The following is an 18,421-nucleotide window of genomic DNA, read 5'->3' as shown; positions in this document are numbered from 1 at the left end:
CCCTGGCCAATGAGAGTTCGTAGTGGAGCGATTCCGTCTTTTCAGGTCGGGGATCCCTGAGAAGGGAATCGTTTGGGATGCTGAAGAAGCAAATAGCAAACGAGGATTATTTACTACATTAATCTCTCATTGATGGATTTTCTCGGGCATCCAAACAGGGGACATGAAACTCTGCCATCTGACAAATAATGACAATCATAATTTGTCCTCCTCCTCTCCACATTGTGTATCCGTCTGCAATATTTTCAACTTCACAGAATCTCACTTTTTTTTTCCCCCCTTTGCCTCATGACAAAATAAACCTAAAACGGCAACGACAATCTTGTTTTTTAAAATAAGTACTCGTATTCTAATAATTAAATTTATGTTTTACTGTTCTTATTAGATATTAAATGACTTGTTAACGGCATGTTGCTGACGGTTCAAGCTCACAAATTATAACACAGCCACATTCTGTGCATGTTAGTTACTTGCATAAAGAACAATTAAATGAAGGTAGGTTACGTTATATATAAAATAACGAAGGATGAAAATATAATGATGTTGTTTATTTGTTTTGGCGTGGGTGTGCAGACATTAGGATTCAGCAACTCCAAGAACATTCACATCAAGAGCTTGACCTCCCTCAACAGCCAAATGTTCCACATAGTCTTCAACGGGTGCCGCAAAGTTAGAGTGAAAGACGTGAAGGTGTTGGCGCCGGGAAACAGCCCCAACACCGACGGCATTCACGTTCAGTTGTCATCGGACGTCAACATCGTCCACTCCGAAATTCGCACCGGCGACGATTGTGTTTCCATCGGACCAGGCACCTCAGACCTGAGGATTGAACACGTAGCTTGTGGACCGGGTCATGGAATTAGGTATATTTGAAGTGAGATTATTGATTGATTAACGAAACTAATAGTTATTATGAGGCGACTCTTAATGATTTCTGCAGCATTGGAAGTTTAGCGAGGGAGCTGAACGAACCTGGGGTGCAGAGGGTGACGGTTAAAGCGGTTAACCTGACGGGTACTACCAATGGGGTGAGAATAAAGTCATGGGGCAGGCCCAGCAATGGATTTGTACAGAGAATCGTCTTCCAAAACATAGTCATGCAGGATGTGCAAAACCCCATCATAATCGACCAACATTACTGCCCTGATAACTTCAATTGCCCTCGTCAGGTTAGTTTCTCGACACTTTAAAAAAAAAAAAAATTAGAGGAATATGTTCGAGATCATGAGCAGGATTAAACCTGCAATTTATGAAGATGTAAATTTGGCTGTGTGCGCAGGCTTCGGGGATCGAGATTAGGGATGTGAAGTACAAAATGATTTGGGGTACATCGGCTTCAGAAGTTGCTGTGAAATTTGATTGCAGCTCGAAGCAACCTTGCAACTCGCTCAGGCTGGAGAATGTCAACCTGACCTACAACGAACAAGAAGCCCAGGCTTTCTGCAATAATGCCGCCGGCACCGCCTCCTCTTGGGTCCGCCCAGAAAGCTGCTTGTAGTGTAGAGAATCTTGCTTCTTGTCTTCGTCCTTAGACTTCCATTACGGGCTACTTTTATTTCAGCTGGAGCGTGGCCTAGCTTGCAACTGTGATGGCCCATTAGGAAGCCCGATCGAGTATCTGCGGCTGATCTTATGTACTAATTCCACGAGTGTATTATACATATAGATTTAATGCTATACAGTATTGTTTTGCATTTCAATTTAATTAACACTGTACCCATACTATTGAAAACAAATAATAATTATATTTTGAAATTTAAAACATGATATGTATTTAAAAATAAAATAAAATAATTTAAATGAGGACAAGTAATAGTCACGAATAGTAAATAGTAAATAGTAAATATGCAGATGATAAACTATGAGATGAGATTATTTGCCTCCGCAAAAAAAATCACTGAGATGAGATATTGAAACTTATTTGATGATTTCTCCGTAAGGGGCAAAAAAGTCCATCCAACTTCTAGCCAGTTTGCCCTAGACGCTGGGTCTACTCACGACGAACAGATGTAAGGCTGAGATCTAAGTTATTAAGACTATCCAACGGCCATCGTCCATTTTCATTCTCCTTTATATATTCCGCAACTGGGAAAGCCGGCTGCTTCCATATTAGCTACCGCCACTATCGCAGTCGCACCCTTGCATTCTCTTCGAGTTTCTGGGGCTTGCGATCTTTGCCGAGAGATCAACAATGGTAGGCCTCGTTGCTTGTGCTTTATCTACTTCTTGCTCCTTTTCTACAATTGGATGGACTTCTTATCTTCTGTGCTCGTTCGAATGCCTGTTTGGCGGTTATAACGTGGTCATTGGCGTTTTCAGGTTCTCCAGAACGATATCGATTTACTGAATCCTCCGGCCGAGATCGAAAAGAGGAAGCACAAGCTTAAACGTCTCGTTCAGTCTCCGAATTCATTCTTCATGGTAATTATTTCCTTCGTCAATTAAGGACCTATTATTTGGAAAAGGAGTCACTTTAGTCAGGCACGATGTTGTTTATCGAATTACTTTTAGTCCAAATATATCTTGTGTGCAGTTTACGTGCTCTCGTTAAGTTCAATGGTGCCTGTAGTTATCATTGCTGCTCTTATTTTCTATTTCTGATTTTGATTATGAATCTATGTAGGACGTCAAATGTCAAGGTTGCTTCAATATGTAAGTTACTCAAACATCAATATCTTTCAAGTGGAATTTTCCTGCTGTTGAATTGTTTGTTATTCTGCTTTTTGCGAGTGTGAAAAAAATAGAAAGGCTTGATTTGAACATTTGGTCTTAAAGCTAGAACATTTTATGCCTGCAGAACCACCGTATTTAGCCACTCGCAAACAGTTGTTGTCTGTGGAAATTGCCAGACCGTATTGTGCCAGCCAACGGGTGGCCGAGCTCGGTTAACAGAAGGATGTTCTTTCAGGAAGAAGGAGATTAGTGATCAGGCACATCATCTAATTCCAGTGCCTTTGTGGGTTGGCTTCATCTCTTGACGAGGCAGTTTTGGGTGTTCATGGTTTTGATCATGTCTTTATATTTGTATTATTTCTATCATTTTGTTATCTAATGGTACTGGGTTTTTCGATGTCAATGCTTGTTATCCTTATTTATAGATGATCATGAGTAAATGACCTTTATTTGATTTGTCTTTTTGTCCTCAATTGCTTATTTTACGTCGAGTTCCTAATGATATCTTTATGTCATTTTTGCGCACTCTTTGCAATTGCATAATGACCTTTCTTAGTGGTTTAGATTTTAGAATTTAAACCTGATTGATTCAGTTGTGATGTGATAACTTCTATATATCTATTATCTATCAATATACGGGAGCCTTACCCCACTATTTGCTAGGTCATCTCAATGGCATTAGATTGTTGATGGGGTAATCGTAAGAAAATGTCAGGTTTTTCAGTTTGTGGTTAGAAATAGTGGGAAGAATGTGAGAAATTGCCCTAACATAGTAGGGAGTTTACTTTGCAGTGTGAGATCATTGTTTCTATATAGCTTGAAAACCTTGAAACCTTTAGAAACTTGACATATTTGTGCTATTGCTTAGCCCTCCGACCAGCCTGGAGCTGAATGCTGGACAAGGCTTATACGCAGTCTTATTGAACGTGTTATTTCTTTCTGATGATACCCAGAAGTTCTTGGAAGAGCTTGTGATGCGCGGGATTAACCCATTTGTTCAAATGAATTGGACATGTCAAGAGCTTGTTTTACAAGCATGGGTTTCAGAAACACTGTAGTTGATTATTCGCTAGAGATGCTTTGGCATTTTTCTGGTTTTTTTTTTTTTTTTTAATGCGGCTTCCTGCCAAATTTTAAAGCCTGTATTTAAGATACTTGTACAATAATGCGAACCTGTCAGGCCCAAAAAAACAGAAAGAAAAAGAACGCGAATCTGATGTTCCCCGGGGGCTTGTGCTTTCTAGAATGAAATGATTTATGCAAGTTCAAAGGCTAATTTAACGCCAAAACATCTTCATGCAATATAAACAATGAAGCATTTGAGGTTTGTTTCGTGACTTTTGGGACTAGGCATCATTGACAAGATTTTGCTCTTTTTTATTCTTAACCGTGAAAACTACTTTTGTATCAGCTGTGCGTAATTTATAAAAAAAAACCAAGGGTAAGGGTAAACTAACGAGTGACCATGATGCGTAGTGGTCATCACTATTGCAATTTTATTTTAATTACTCATGATGCTTGATGATGTGCACAATTGCTTGCCACCAAAATTTTCAGGTCATCAGGTTTTACTTTAACTGCGGTTATTGTGTCGGGATGAAATGATTCAAAATACTTATTACATTTATCTTAACAGGCCAGAAAAAATCTGCTCAACAAAATTGTTTTGTTAAAAGAGAAATCACCAAAAAGGGCCCTGAAAATTGTTCTGTTAAAATGAATTTAGTGCAAGTGACCTAAAAATAAAATTTTATATTCATTCTCCAATCACACGTAACAACTATTATTTAAGAGTGCAATAGTTTTGGCTCTTAAAAAAGCAAATTTTGATTTTTTTTTATAAAATAACTAAAATGATCATATCTCCTCACATCTTTACGATTGTTTTAAAAAAAATTCAAGTCCATTTATTTATATTTATTAAGTTATAAATTTTTTTTATTAATTTTAGTGCTTGATTTTTTTAGTAGCAAGAGTTCGCATAGATAAAATTTTAGAATTTTATTATATTAGCATTAATAATGCAATATTCATTTGCCTGAAAATTAAAACAATAGCAAAGTCTCATGTCACTAGGAGTGTTTGAAACCCCATTACACCCTTTTGATTGAAAATTAGATATACTATCTCCGGTAGGGGTGGAAACAGGCCAGGCGGCCTTTCAGGGCCTATGGCTTGGCCTGCATTTGGCCTGGCCTGGCCTGGCCTGTTTCCCAAAAAGACAGGCTCAGGCCTTTTTGAAGGCCTGTTTAGTTAAACAGGCCAGGCTTAGCTTTTAAAAAGCCTTTAAGCCTGTTAGGCCGCCTGGGCCTGTTAGGAATTTATAATCATAATATATAAAAATTAATTAATGCTATTATTGTTAATGTGCTCTTTTAATTTATTTTTTAATTTTAATATGAGTTAATAGCTTAATCTTTTCTTAGATTTTGAAGTTAATGACAGTGAAGATAAAATATAATTTAAAATAATAATATCAATAAATAATGTGATTTTAAATCTTAAAAATATAAAGAAATAGGAAAGAAAATTTTGTCCAAGAATGATAAATAACTAACTTACGTATATGTTAATTTAAGTATGATACCCTCTTTATTCATTATAAATTAGTATTTTTTCCTCTTTATTATTTGTCTTAATTTTAATTTTGTGTGTGTACTTAAACGTAGTCTTATTCCAATTTTAACATATAATTACAATTATTTTCATAATATTCTTATAAATTATATTAAGATTTAAAATAGTACTTATGATACTAAAATTTAAATAAAAGACAAGACTAAATAATTATTATGTACGTTTTTTTAATCTTAGCTTTTTTAAAAAAATAATTATTATAATTTGAATTTTTTTAAATACAGGCCTTTTAACAGGCTTCAAGGCCAGGCCAGGCCTTTATACAGGAGGCTCAGGTTGAAAATAAGCTGTAACAGGCCACAGCCAGGCTTAGGCCATAGGCTCCAAAACAGGCCTGGCCTTTTAATAGCAAAGCCTGGCCTGGCCTGGCCTGTTTCCACCCTTAATCTCCGGTCCTAAATATAAGAGCTAGTTGACTAATTTGAGTAGATTAAAAAGAAATTAAATTATCTATTTATAATTAAATGGATGTTGTCTTTTCTAAAATATCCTTACTAATCAAGTGTATTGGCTAAAACTATCATTATTAGAAAGACTACCTTAGGAAAAGTTACATAAATATGAGAGACAAAATAGATTGAAATCTTATATTTAGGATCAAAATAAAAGTCAAATAAGGTCTTATATTAAGAACCGAAGATAGTAATAAATTTAAGCAAATCAACTTAAGTTTTTCCCCCTGTTTCTAATATCCTATTTTAATATTAAATAGAGAAACACACAATTTAATTAAAATTTCTATTAATTGCCTGAAAAACATCAATCAAAATTTCAATTAAAATAATGGTTTAAACAGTTCTCAAGTTCCGAACTAGTCATCGGTTCGAGTCCCGAGTTCCAACCTACTCAGGGGGAAGACACATCACGACTCGTCTCTCTCTCTCTCTCTCTCTCTCTCTGCTCTCCTCGTGCGCCCAGTTCCTTCACCTACACTGTGTATAGAATCTCCCAAGGCGAAGAAATCTTCATCTCACATCATAATAGAAGGTGACGCCTGTCGCTGAACTGAGTTTGATCAAGCTTTTCATTTTGCTCTGATTCTTCCTAATTCACTTGGTTTCTCGCTGTTTTTAATTCGGCGAAGTCGGTTTTCACTTGCTGTGAGCAGTGAACCATGGGGGAGGAAGATTGTTGCGCTACCCAACTCATTGACGGCGACGGCGTGTTCAATGTTGCTGGGTTGGACGCTTTCATGAAGAAAGCGAAGGTCGCCGACTGTGGCCTTTCCTATGCGGTGGTCGCTGTTATGGGTCCCCAGAGTAGTGGTAAGTGGCTAAGTGCGTGGATACGGGTTTCTGAACTTCGAAATTGAATACTGGTCATTTAGATTTAGCTCAATAGAGTTAATCCTCTAAGGAGTTTTGAGTTGGATTCTTGAATCTTGGCGAGCTTGAATTAACGGCTTTAAACTTCCTCTCCTGCTTATATGTTTTCCTTGTCCTTCTTCTATGCATATCTGGAAACTTGTGAACGATAGCTGTCATTGTTCTAGCTTAGTTACTGTACTGCAATATTCAATCTCTTGAGAACCTAATCTATTGTTTGCCCGAATTGTACTATGTGGATCCGAATAAGCCATCCTCTCAAATCTATGAAGAATCCCTTACTCTGGCCGTTGGCTGGTTTTTACAGTCTGTCTTACCTTATGGAAATGGGCCTGCTGTAGAACAGACATAAGCTCTAAAGAGCTTTTTGGTTTAATATTTTTGTTTTTGATGCTCCTTCGGGCCCCCGTTATTTTTTTTCCTTTAAATTGGGGTGGAGTTTGTGGAAGGAACTGTTTCGTCCTTGGAGTCAGGTAATGCTGGTTGAAGTTGGCGATTTAACTGACAAACCATCATCACATAAACCAAAACTGTTTCAAGAATTTGGGATGGTGTTGAATTTTATTGATGTCACTGGCAGGTTAAAGTAATATTGGTCACGAAATTTTTTAATACTATGCATAATTAATTACAATCAATGGAATGTAAGATGGATATTGAAACTGGTATTGGAGGGCAAAGAAAGGGACATAGTAACAGTCTACAGCACGCAGTTTATTAAGTTCACTTTTCATATTAAATGTTAGATCTAATCTCTTACTTCTATTGCTCTTCTGTTCAGGAAAAAGTACCTTACTGAATCATCTTTTTCGCACAAATTTCAGGGAGATGGATGCATACAGGGGAAGGTTGGTTTTTTTTTTAAGACTCTTAAGCAATGCTTTTTGGAGGGAAGGGGGGAAATTAGGAGAGTATAAAGAGAAAACAGAAAATGAAAGAACTCATCATTCATGCATCTTATTAGTTTTCATATTGTATTGAAGTTTAAAAGCGTAAGACAGTAATAACAATATATTGGGCGTTTGCAGGTCTCAAACAACAAAGGGCATTTGGATAGCCAAGTGTGTTGGTATTGATCCATGCACAATTGCCATGGATTTAGAGGGTACTGATGGAAGGGAGAGGGGTGAGGTAATAAATTTCTTCCTTTTCCTCTTCTTCTTCTTTTTTTTTTTTGCCCCTGCTCCTACTGATTTATTTCTAAACCAATATTTTATGCCACTCACACAAGGGCTTGTAGGCAGGGGCAATCTGTCACATGATTAGTCTTAAATTCTTTATAATATCTGTTGAACTTCTGAATCTATGCTATTAGTTCCCTTCAAGGCCAGGCCCTAGTTGCTTTATTGCAAACACGTTCATGTTTTTGCATGAATGCATTGGCAGTTGTGGTACACATTTTTTCTGCTCGGTTGGCTCTGTTGTGTGTGTGGGGTATAACTTACATTCTTGTTTGTTTTAAATATAACTCTCAGGATGATACTGCCTTTGAGAAACAGAGTGCTCTTTTTGCTTTGGCAATAGCAGATGTTGTTCTGATAAACATGTAAGTTTCTCAGCCTGGATGTGATGCTTTATATTTAATTGAACGGGGCTGAATCCAAAGGTGATATTGAAAGCTGGGCATTGGCTGTTGTTAGATACTTGTGAAGTTTTCTTGCAAAACTATTCACACCCGACTTGTTTGTGCATAGTTCTTGAGATATTAAATAGCTTCTGCACTATTGTGTTGTAAGAGATTGTTTGTTTATATGCGCTATGAACTCTTGATACATCCTGTTTTTTATTGTGACAGAGTGGTATAATCGCCAATGTCCTTCCTAACTTCTTGTTTTATGTCATGTCTGTTCCTATATAAACAATGTTGTTTATATAACCCATCTACTTGAAACTTTAAGATTAGTGACATTAAATGTTAGGGAGTATAAGTTGGAATATTAAAGTAGTGCTTTTCTGGACGAACAATGTGGAAGTAAAGGTTGTTTGGAAGTTTAATGATTACAGATACACAAGGACATGCGCAGTAGTCTTTTCATATCCTTTAGAATCTCCTTTTTCCGTTTGTTCAAATCAATTGTCAGATTTAACCACATGCTAAAAGAGTTCTAGTTCAATGATTATTGGATCTTACCCAAGTCATGCATGCTTAAATTCATTTTGGATGTTTCTTGAGGACTTCATTTTATCCACAGGTGGTGTCATGATATTGGTCGAGAACAAGCAGCCAACAAACCTCTTCTGAAAACTGTCTTTCAGGTTGTTTACAGCCATATCACTCTCTGTGGTTGATATTCATTAATTGAGTTTCACATTTTGGTCCTTTTATTATATGTAGGTCATGATGCGTTTATTCAGTCCCCGCAAGACAACATTGCTGTTTGTTATACGTGACAAAACAAGGGTCTGCAACACAATCCTTTCTTGAAAGTGTAGTCGTTATGTTATTTTATGCCTTCCATTTTACTGACTCACTGGTTATTATGCAGACCCCATTGGAAAATCTGGAGCCTATTTTAAGAGAAGATATCCAAAAGGTTACATGTTATTTCCTTCTCATTTGTGGGTTTTTCTTTTTCTTTTTCGTTTCATCTTCCTCAGAAGCAAATATAAGCAATACAAAATCCTCAGATATGGGATGCAGTACGGAAGCCTGAAGCACATAAAGATACTCCTCTCAGTGAATTTTTTAATGTAAGATGGGATCCATGTCCCTATTCCATGTGTCTCTGTTGTGGCTCGTTTTATTTCTCAGAATGAAGCTTTAGCTTATTATTGGATATAATTATTATTTTTTTAACATATAATAAAGGTGGAGGTTACTGCTTTATCAAGCTATGAAGACAAGGAGGAGAAATTCAAAGAGGAGGTACCGTTTTATGGAACTATTGCATCAATTTTAATTATACATTTAGGCCTGGCTTATCTTTATAATGCATCTTCTGTGTCATTGTCAGACCCTGCCATGTCTATAATAACAAAATTTTAGATGTTCTGTATTTGAGTTTTTCTATTGTTCTTTTCTTCATCTTGGCTACTGTGTAGATTTATCCTTACTCTTCGCACAGGTTGCTCAATTAAGGCAGCGGTTCTACCATTCTATATCTCCTGGAGGTCTTGCTGGTGATCGGTGCAATGTTGTGCCTGCTTCTGGATTTTCTTTTAGTGCACAGCAGATATGGAAAATCATCCGAGAGAACAAGGATCTTGATCTTCCTGCTCACAAGGTTCCTTAAAATCTTATTGTTTGGATGGATAAAAAAGTTTGGTATTCGTTGAAGTTTGCTAATTAATTTAACAGGTAATGGTTGCCACTGTTCGTTGCGAAGAGATTGCAAATGAGATGCTTAGCCACTTGCTCTCTGATGAGGTGCTTTTTCTATACCTCACTATTCTTAGGTGAATAAATTAGATTTGAAATTAAGTTATTGACAAATGGGATTTTACCTAGGGTTGGTTGGCATTGGAAGAAGCTGTTCAACTAGGTCCAGTGCAAGGTTTTGGAAAGAAGCTGAGCTCAATTATAGATGCCTACCTTTCTCGGTAAGCTCCAGTTGCTTGTAAATTGTAGTATTTTCATCCATAATATGCTTTTGGTCCGGCATTTATATGATATGTTATGCAATTTGAGTTAAAAATAAATAAATAGAACTGAGAAGTAATTTGGACCAAAGAGGAAGTTTACGTAGCTCCACTATATGGTGAGGATTGACCAGGGCCTTTGCAGCTGGTTGGCAAAACTCAGATTTGAATCTACATCTCTCGAGAAGTATCTAACCCAGGAGATTGACTGATGGTTCTTTGTTCTTTTTGTCCTTCGAAGTTGATTTGCATGTGACTTTCATTGTAACACTATTTGTGGGCAGTGTCATAGTTATACTTTGTTCTAAGGTTTAGAATTTTTCTTCGTTTATATAATTGCATGTAGTAATGCTATATTCTCACCAGATACGATATGGAGGCAATCTACTTTGATGAAGGTGTGAGAAATGCAAAACGTAAGCAATTGGAGTCAAAGGCGTTGGATGTAAGACTGCATGTTCTTACAAAATCATAATATGGCTTTCTTACTCTATTTACTTTTTTTTTTATTTTGCGGCTGAATTCTTATGCAATAGTGAAGGGCTTTAGGCATCAACTGAGACGTCTTTGGTTATCCTAAGTCAAGTAAACTGGCAAATGTTATTTTGATTCAATGAAGGTGTAGGGCACGTGGCTGTTATTTTGATCAACATTCCAATAGTTCAGCTTATTGAACTTTTAAGTTTTGTGGGTACCTTCATCCTTTCACGTTTTGACACAGTGAGCCTCAGTTGCAGCTCATATGTTTTGTTTATTGGGTCTACTTTTGTTTGGAGGAGTTTTGTATGATCATTGGTTCAAATCTTTAGGGTTCAAAAGTTTATGTATAATTAAAATGTTTGAGCCTGGCTTTCAATCTCCCTCCTTCTGTGCATGCGTATTTAAGGCTCTATCTCTGATTCTTTAATCTGTTTCTTCTTCAAGTAAAAGCCTTGGCCTTGTGGAGACTTGTTTTCGGGCCAGACCTCATTAAGCTTAGTTACCTTCCAAAGGCTAATTTTATCTTAATTAAATATTCTATAGACCTCATCACTTAATAAACTGATGAGGGGCTTTCTAAGACTTGTATCAATTGGTAATTGTGTTTTGATGTATTGTTAAACTCCCAATCATCTTGAAATGGCTTTGAAGGGAATTCCTTGACTGCACACGCGTCTCTGTGCATCAATTGTGAAAATAAGTCCTTTCATTATTTTATTTTATATATCTTTGTGGTTAACATGTTCCCTTTTTTGTGTAAAACTTCTCAGCATGTGTTCCCTGCTTATACAACAATGCTGGGGCATCTACGTGCTAAAGCTGTTGAAAATTTCAAGACTAAATTGGAGCAGTCACTAAAAAGTGGAGAAGGCTTTGCTGCATCTGTTCGTACTGGGATTCAATCTAGCATGCTTGAGTTTGACCAAGGGTCTGCTGGTAATCCTGGACAGGATTTTTCTTCTTAGTAGATACATTTCCCCCGTATTTTTCTATGGACGCGTTTTCTGATGAGCTGACCATTTGGGTGTCTGATGTGTATTTGTCATTGGGAAAGAGAGAGAGAGATAGAGAGAAGGGACGAAAGATAGGGAACGAGAGGGAGGGTTTTTTTTTTGGTTGGGGGGGTGTTAGAGAAGCACGGACTCCATTCAACTCATCACACACTTTATTACAAACTACCCAGGCCCTTTATTTATATACTCAAGGACTCAATAATATTCATTGACTAACCCCTACCCAACCCTCTTTTATTACAATTACATAACAGCGTCTGTGCATGATTGCTTCTCTACTTATATTTCTGCCTGTAATTCTTACCTTTGCTAGTTAATTTTGCATGGAATGACTACTGTTGTGAGATTAAACCTGATTTGTATGAGCATACATGTTCGCAAGCCCCCAGTTACCCTGTATGGAGACCAAATAGTCACAATCTATCAAGCATGCATTGTATTTCTTTCAGCCGTCAGATCCAATGAATTTAAATGCAGGTTTTTATGGTCAAAGAAAGAGGAAAACCAAAGAGAATAAGTTCTTCTGAGGATTCAGTTTCATATATTATATTGATGGAAAAATATTTGTTCTATATGTGAGATCTATATATTACATGGTGATAAGAAAAGGTTTGATACATATTAAATTGTTCATGGTTTTTTCTAGACAGACAAATCGGTTCGATACTCCGATTTTCAATATCTATCTTCATATATATAGAACATCAATCACTAAGATATTTGTATGCTTTTTTTTTTTTTTTGGGAAATTAACGTGTTACGCTTTTCAGATGCTGCTGTACAGCAGGCTAACTGGGATGCTTCAAAAGTGCGAGAAAAGCTTCGTCGTGACGTGGATGCGCATGCTGTGTCTGTGCAAAGTGAAGAAATATCAGGGATCATGACTAACTCTGAGGTAATGACTACTGCTGTTACTGAAATGGAAATTAAATGTTTGTGCCTGGTGATGTTTAAGTGGTGCTTGTAATATCAGCACATCAACTGCTAAAAGATATGTATCTCTTCCAGGAACAACTAGCTAAAGCTTTGGCTGAGCCCATGGAGTCCCTCTTGGAAGCAGGTGGAAAGGACACCTGGCTTTCAATTAGAAAACTTCTGAAACGTGAGACTGAAGCTGCTATATCAGAATTTTTAGCTGCTATTAGTGGTTTTGAATTGGATCAAGAATCAGTTGACAGAATGGAACAGAACTTGAGGGACTATGCAAGAAAAGTGGTAGAGAAGAAAGCAAGAGAAGAAGCTGGAAAGATTTTGATCCGCATGAAAGATAGGTAACTATAAAGCGCCTCTGGCTAGTTCATTTGGAATCTGCTTTATTAAATCTTTGGTGATTAAGCTGTTATTATTGAATGATTATTGTTTTGACATTAGTAAGGATTAAATTGAGTCATGATTCCATATCTCCATGTTGTGTTATAGCCCTCCAATTTCTTTGATTGGAGTGGAGAGTTGGTTTTTTTCAAGCAGAAGTTGTCTTCTAATTATGGGACATAGTTGCTCTGGCATTTAGATTTTATTATGTACTGCTCATGTATTTTTCAGAGGCTTTCTTTGTTAGACATGCGGAAAGAATTGAGGGCATTGTAATGTTAATATGTGTTATTATCCACTCTGCTCTGTTTCCATCAACTTTGTTTAAGAGTGAGGCTTTTCCTGTTTCTGTAATTTTCTTCTGTCATAAATCATGTTTCTCATAGGATTTAAGTAGGACGGTTTTGGATAATTTTTTCCCTTCTTTTTTTCGTTTGTTGGTTTTTGATAGGACCCAACCCAGAAACTCTAAATTTTTACTAGATACACTCAAAAGCTAAAAACTCATTACATTCATAGAACAAATACTACTCTGTTACACATTGAAGGGAGGCCAACGGTTACTAATTCAGACTACACCACAGAAACAGAAACAATAAACAAAGACACAAAGCCCCACACACAGTTAGGACACACTACAACCAACTATGCTTGCCAACTTTCGAGAGGTTTGTTCTCTCCTTCCCCAAGGGCCAAGTTGAATTCCAAATTCTCGACACTCCTGCTGAACCCACAAGGGATGATTTATAGAACCCCAAAAAGTGACTTTCCGGCTCTTACAACAACCCTCTCGTAGCTTTTGACGATAGTCACCCTATAGCAAACTCTATTTGTCTACTTCTATCTCCAAAATGGGAAATCAAAGTTCTGACCCACAAAAGCATGTTTTCCCTTTTCATGTATTTTCCTAATTTTCTAAAAGTAATCCTAACAGTTTTAGTTTTAGGCTTACTGTTTTTTGCTACTATCTTCAGGTTCTCTACAGTTTTTAGTCATGACAATGACTCCCTCCCAAGGGTTTGGACTGGGAAGGAAGATATTAGAGCTATCACGAAAGATGCCCGTTCTGCGGTAATGTAGCGTTATTGAATGCTAATTTCACTGGTTTGGGTGCACTTGGGAACTTTTTGAAGTTATTGGTTTCAAACTGAACAAATATCTTCTTGGGTCATGTATCAGTCCCTCAAACTTCTATCAGATATAGCTGCCATACGGTTGGATGAAAAGCCAGATCAGATAGAAAATGTGCTTCAATCATCTCTCCTGGATGGAACTGTTGCTGTTACATCCTCACGAAATAAAAGTCGAGAAGCTTCTGCAGACCCACTAGCAGCTAGCTCATGGGAGGAGGTAGTATATAATGCATATAGGTGGTTTTCCTTGATATTATGAACTCAAAATTATTAAATGTGAATTTATTACAAATATAGGTTTCCCCAAGCGATACACTCATTACTCCAGTGCAGTGCAAGTCTTTGTGGAGACAGTTCCAGGCAGAAACTGAGTATACAGTCACCCAAGCTATTTCGGCACAGGTAGTTCATTAGATTGTGCTTTTCTGTGCACAATTTTTTTTTTTTTTAAAACAATGGAATTCCATCTGTAATTCCAGAAAAAATGGTTTTTCCAAGAATTTATGAAATTTCAGTTTACCTTTGTTTTGAATTTATGATCTTTGACGGTAACGACTACATACAATGCAAATTTTTTGGGGTTGGCGGCTTCATTCTGTGTAGTGAATTTTATGCATGCATATCCCTGCACATATGTTTGGCGAGGCACAAGAAGCATCTATGAAATTGGGCCTGAATTTTCAGATGCAAAATTTGATTATTATGCATTTCAAATCTGGGAATGGGGTTCCATTTTTCTGATTTCTACTAATTGCTGCCAATATGGCTTGAGAGGCCCATGCAAAGCGCTAAGATTTTTTTTTTTTAATTATTATTCTGAATGCACTGAACCACAAAGCTAACGTTATAGGGTTAGTGTATGGATTTAGCTCACATACCTCGGTCACTTCTATGACTTGTTTGGGCTTGTGGAGATTTCTCAAAGGCCTTCTTATCAGAAGTGATCTCAAAGTTGTAAGGGGAATAGGGATGAATACTAGTCAGACATGTTGATCATTTTATCTCTATTTCTGGGTTTCCATTCTTCTGCACCTAGTTGCTGTTTTTGCCGGGATTTTTTGTACTTCAATGGGTCCATTTCCATAGATAAACTCAGTTTGTGCGTGTGTTTCAATAGTTTTTCTGGCTTCCTAGACTTATATCCATCTTGTTTGCTCGTAGATACTAATTCTTGGTATTCTTTGTCCTCTTGTTTTTTTCCCCTTGCAGTTTATTACAAAATACTGGTCATCATTCTTTTCTCTATTTACCTAGGTAGTAATCCAGGCACAGTAACGAAACTGTTATTCATTTTTGTTTAAATTTCTTGTGTGAGTTCAGGAGGCTTACAAGCAGAGTAACAATTGGCTACCACCACCATGGGCTATACTGGCTATGATTGTGCTTGGTTTTAATGAATTTATGCTGCTTCTAAAGTAAATATCACTTTCCAAAATGTTTTTTGTGGTTAACTACTTGTAAACTTATGGTTATATTCACTGACTTTTCTATCTGAAACAGAAATCCTTTCTACCTGATGGTAATTTTTGTGGCTTATCTACTTGGAAAGGCCTTATGGGTGCAGATGGACATTGCAGGAGAGTTTCGACATGGTGCTGTGAGTACAAGTGACCTCTGTTTTAAATACCTTCATCACCAGTTGGATGCACTTTTTTCTCCTGCCAACTAGAAAGTGAATGACTTACAAATTACCATCGGGCTTTTTGCTCTTACTTGAACTGTTTTATACGGGTTACATCCTGTTCTTCTCAGATGATTAGGGTCCATACTGTTTAACTAGGAGCTCAAAATGGATTTGTTTGGGCCTGGTGGAAGATGCTGAAATCTGCGTAACTTGTTTATTTTGTTGCAGCTGCCTGGACTACTGTCTATATCATCCAAGTTTCTTCCCACAGTCATGAACCTTCTGAAGCGTCTTGCTGAAGAAGCTCAGGGACATGCAGCATCTGGAGGAACAGAAACACAAAACCCTAGTGCTACTTCCCAGGCATTCAGAAATCAAACGCCGAGACCCGATCCAGCAACAGGCTCAATCAACCCGGCTTCATCGGTCTCAAGTGTTGGATCTTCTGATGGTGATAGTGAATATTCAACCACAAACTTGACTCAGAGGCGAAGAACAATCACGCCAGAAGCTGAACTTTCCTGAACATTCACTTTCATTCAAGGGGGCTTAGGTCACGACATGCAGATCATAGAATGCTTTGTCATATATATCAGTTTTGTATTTGTTATTAGCTGAAAATTCGAATCATTACTTGTAAATTTGTCGACCCTGCCATATGAAGGGAGAAACCCCATTTAGGTTTAATCCCTTAAATATATATTTTTAGGCTATAATAATAAACTATTATAAACTGATGCTTGTTAAAGGCAAGGGTCGAATTAATGCCTCGTTAAATTCACATATTCTTCTCATTTAGCAGCTAGATATTGAGATTGTGATATTCTCATATCTCCCTTTTCTTAAAAAAAAAATTATTGTGCAGTCCCACGTAACTAATTTACAACAGATTTGAATTTAGGTTGCTATTTATGCTTCATCTCACCCTTACTACTTCGCCAAGTGTCTTGGGTCTCTGGTCCCCCCCCCCCCCCTATTTTTAATATAACAATTTTTTCAAGGATCCGATTAATGTGAATCCAGTCATGTTTCATCAAAGCCTTCTTAATACTAGCATTTTTTTTTCATACTATGCATAAGCATATTTTTTTAGTAGAAGCAATATTGAGGTACTCTCTTAGTGGGAATTCAGTTTGGATGTTTAATAATTTAGTTCGTGTTATGCTTCAGCATTGGAATTTGTCTACTTCCCTAATAATTCCAAATAATGGTAGTAAAAGGTTGGTAACTTATGCAACGTTGGTGAATTTTAAATGCTAAATTTTGTTGGTTATTTTTTACTTTGATGTGATGCTTTCCGGTATAGCTAGAAGTTACCAAAGTTAACAGATTTTTTCTTTCTAAATCAGAATGACTTGGTTAACGACAATGGCGCAGCTGATGCTCCCTTCTCTTTAAATAATTCATCCTAACATGATGAATTAGAATTCAATAATGCTGCATTGGCTACGCTCTCAGATAACTCTTTATTTTTAATATATTTAAAGAATATTTTAAGTGTTATAAATAAAGAAGAAATAGAGAAAAATAATATAGAAGAAGAGAGAGTATTTCTCATTCTATTCAAGAGTTCCTAAATACATGATACATGGCTTTTATTTCAGATTATATAATAATAGGAGATAATTGTGGGATATAGAGATAATAAGATATATTAGAGATTATAGGAGATAATGAGAGATATATAAACATCCATAAAGATATTATTGTATTTAAGTGATTTTTGGAGCGTTATCAATACATTTTAGTAGATTTCTAAGAGTTAATTGGAAGATTTAATTTTGAGCATGATTTGGGGATTTCATTGTAAATGAATTGGTTTTAAATAAATAAAAGTAGTTATCGGTAATTTAAAAATTTATCTTATATTATTTCAGTTTTAATTTTATTTTATTTTCTTTTTAGTTTTTATTTATTTTATCTTTACTTCTCCCCTCTTTCATTATTGCCAGAAACGACACCGTGGAGGAGAGTTTGAAGCTGCTGAACAACGCACTGTTTGGGAGAATGAAGTTTTCGGGAAGTCCACAGCAAAGGACGGCAGCGTTCTGGGGAGACCACTTTGGAGACCTAGGGACTGTTCATCATCGGCTGAGAAGCTGGCTGCGGGAGGGACTGGGCCGCACTGTTCTGGGTAATTTTATGATTCGCTGGACCTGAGGGAAGACGCCGTCGTCTTCCTCTTGAGGCCGCCGATCGGATTGTGGAGAGGGGAGTGCGCCGTTCTTCTGCTGGAGCTTAGCTGGAGACCGACTCTGGTTCATTGACGTTTCTTCTTCTTCTCTGGACCGACTGGTTCTAGTAGGAAGGAAGCATTGTCGAGCTGGAACGGAGCTACAGTTGCTGGAGACTTGGGTTCTTATCCGGTTTACAATCATTCCGCTTTCATCATTCCAGTATTCAGATTTTTCATTCCACTGTTAACATTCTTCTTCCATTCCATTATGTCATCCTGTTTCGGAATTACTGTTGCTGAATTTGAATTGACTAGTCATGTGTAGCTAATTTCATTTTGCAACCTAGATACTACGAAGTTGTTTGTAATTTAGAGATTATTCCCATTGTTTGGTTATGCTTAATCTTTACTCTAGTTTACTCAATCTTGTATTTAATTTTAACCTGCTCAGTGCTTGGCCACCATTGAGT

General features: G+C 36.9%; 3 protein-coding genes and 1 long non-coding RNA gene across 7 annotated transcripts; 3 read left to right on the top strand and 1 right to left on the bottom strand.

Annotated features, from left to right (window-relative positions):
- The first annotated feature begins 359 nt into the window (after positions 1–359).
- LOC114740478 (polygalacturonase-like) lies at positions 360–1,700 on the top strand. The gene is made up of 4 exons (XM_028928633.1): positions 360–495; positions 574–863; positions 941–1,169; positions 1,280–1,700. The coding sequence occupies exons 1-4, from the start codon at positions 490–492 to the stop codon at positions 1,496–1,498; spliced, it is 744 nt and encodes a 247-aa protein (XP_028784466.1). The 5' UTR covers positions 360–489; the 3' UTR covers positions 1,499–1,700.
- LOC114740480 (uncharacterized) lies at positions 578–2,196 on the bottom strand. Its single transcript, XR_003739692.1, has 3 exons — positions 2,124–2,196; positions 1,330–1,334; positions 578–590 (listed from the first exon to the last, which is right to left on the bottom strand). It is a non-coding gene; the product is annotated as an uncharacterized LOC114740480 (long non-coding RNA).
- Positions 2,114–3,200, top strand: LOC114740479 (40S ribosomal protein S27-1-like). The gene is made up of 4 exons (XM_028928634.1): positions 2,114–2,194; positions 2,320–2,421; positions 2,624–2,652; positions 2,798–3,200. Exons 1-4 carry the CDS (start codon positions 2,192–2,194, stop codon positions 2,976–2,978), a joined length of 315 nt encoding a protein of 104 aa, XP_028784467.1. The 5' UTR covers positions 2,114–2,191; the 3' UTR covers positions 2,979–3,200.
- Positions 3,201–6,148: 2,948 nt separating this feature from the next.
- Positions 6,149–16,606, top strand: LOC114740482 (protein ROOT HAIR DEFECTIVE 3 homolog 2-like). Of its 4 annotated transcripts, none has more exons than XM_028928638.1 (24): positions 6,149–6,297; positions 6,419–6,575; positions 7,417–7,483; positions 7,664–7,766; positions 8,111–8,181; positions 8,828–8,891; positions 8,971–9,036; positions 9,122–9,169; positions 9,264–9,326; positions 9,445–9,501; positions 9,701–9,859; positions 9,934–10,002; positions 10,084–10,175; positions 10,581–10,659; positions 11,465–11,630; positions 12,478–12,602; positions 12,716–12,978; positions 13,993–14,089; positions 14,198–14,368; positions 14,449–14,553; positions 15,472–15,566; positions 15,652–15,687; positions 15,736–15,748; positions 16,004–16,606. In XM_028928638.1, exons 2-24 carry the CDS (start codon positions 6,425–6,427, stop codon positions 16,298–16,300), a joined length of 2,457 nt encoding a protein of 818 aa, XP_028784471.1. In that variant the 5' UTR covers positions 6,149–6,297; positions 6,419–6,424; the 3' UTR covers positions 16,301–16,606. The 4 variants fall into 4 exon arrangements, with proteins under 4 accessions (XP_028784471.1, XP_028784470.1, XP_028784468.1 ...); XM_028928637.1 differs by having other exon boundaries at positions 15,652–15,748; positions 16,004–16,234; positions 16,421–16,606; XM_028928635.1 differs by having other exon boundaries at positions 15,652–15,748.
- Positions 16,607–18,421: the final 1,815 nt, after the last annotated feature.

This window comes from Neltuma alba, unplaced genomic scaffold (genome assembly GCF_004799145.2).
Source record: "Neltuma alba isolate B1F8T4 unplaced genomic scaffold, ASM479914v2 tig00003160_pilon, whole genome shotgun sequence".
Classification (NCBI taxonomy): domain Eukaryota; kingdom Viridiplantae; phylum Streptophyta; class Magnoliopsida; order Fabales; family Fabaceae; genus Neltuma; species Neltuma alba.
This window is presented reverse-complemented; position numbering and strand designations above follow the sequence as displayed.

Excerpts from the sequence above, each read along its gene's own strand:
- LOC114740482 (XM_028928635.1), top strand. The coding sequence starts at position 6,425 with ATGGGGGAGGAAGATTGTTGCGCTACCCAACTCATTGACGGCGACGGC. Across the intron at positions 6,576-7,416 it reads TATGGGTCCCCAGAGTAGTG|GAAAAAGTACCTTACTGAAT; the intron begins GTAAGTGGCTAA and ends TCTTCTGTTCAG. Across the intron at positions 7,767-8,110 it reads ATGGAAGGGAGAGGGGTGAG|GATGATACTGCCTTTGAGAA; the intron begins GTAATAAATTTC and ends TATAACTCTCAG.
- LOC114740478 (XM_028928633.1), top strand. Across the intron at positions 864-940 it reads GGACCGGGTCATGGAATTAG|CATTGGAAGTTTAGCGAGGG; the intron begins GTATATTTGAAG and ends TGATTTCTGCAG. Across the intron at positions 1,170-1,279 it reads ACTTCAATTGCCCTCGTCAG|GCTTCGGGGATCGAGATTAG; the intron begins GTTAGTTTCTCG and ends CTGTGTGCGCAG.
- LOC114740479 (XM_028928634.1), top strand. Across the intron at positions 2,422-2,623 it reads CTCCGAATTCATTCTTCATG|GACGTCAAATGTCAAGGTTG; the intron begins GTAATTATTTCC and ends GAATCTATGTAG. Across the intron at positions 2,653-2,797 it reads TGTCAAGGTTGCTTCAATAT|AACCACCGTATTTAGCCACT; the intron begins GTAAGTTACTCA and ends TTATGCCTGCAG.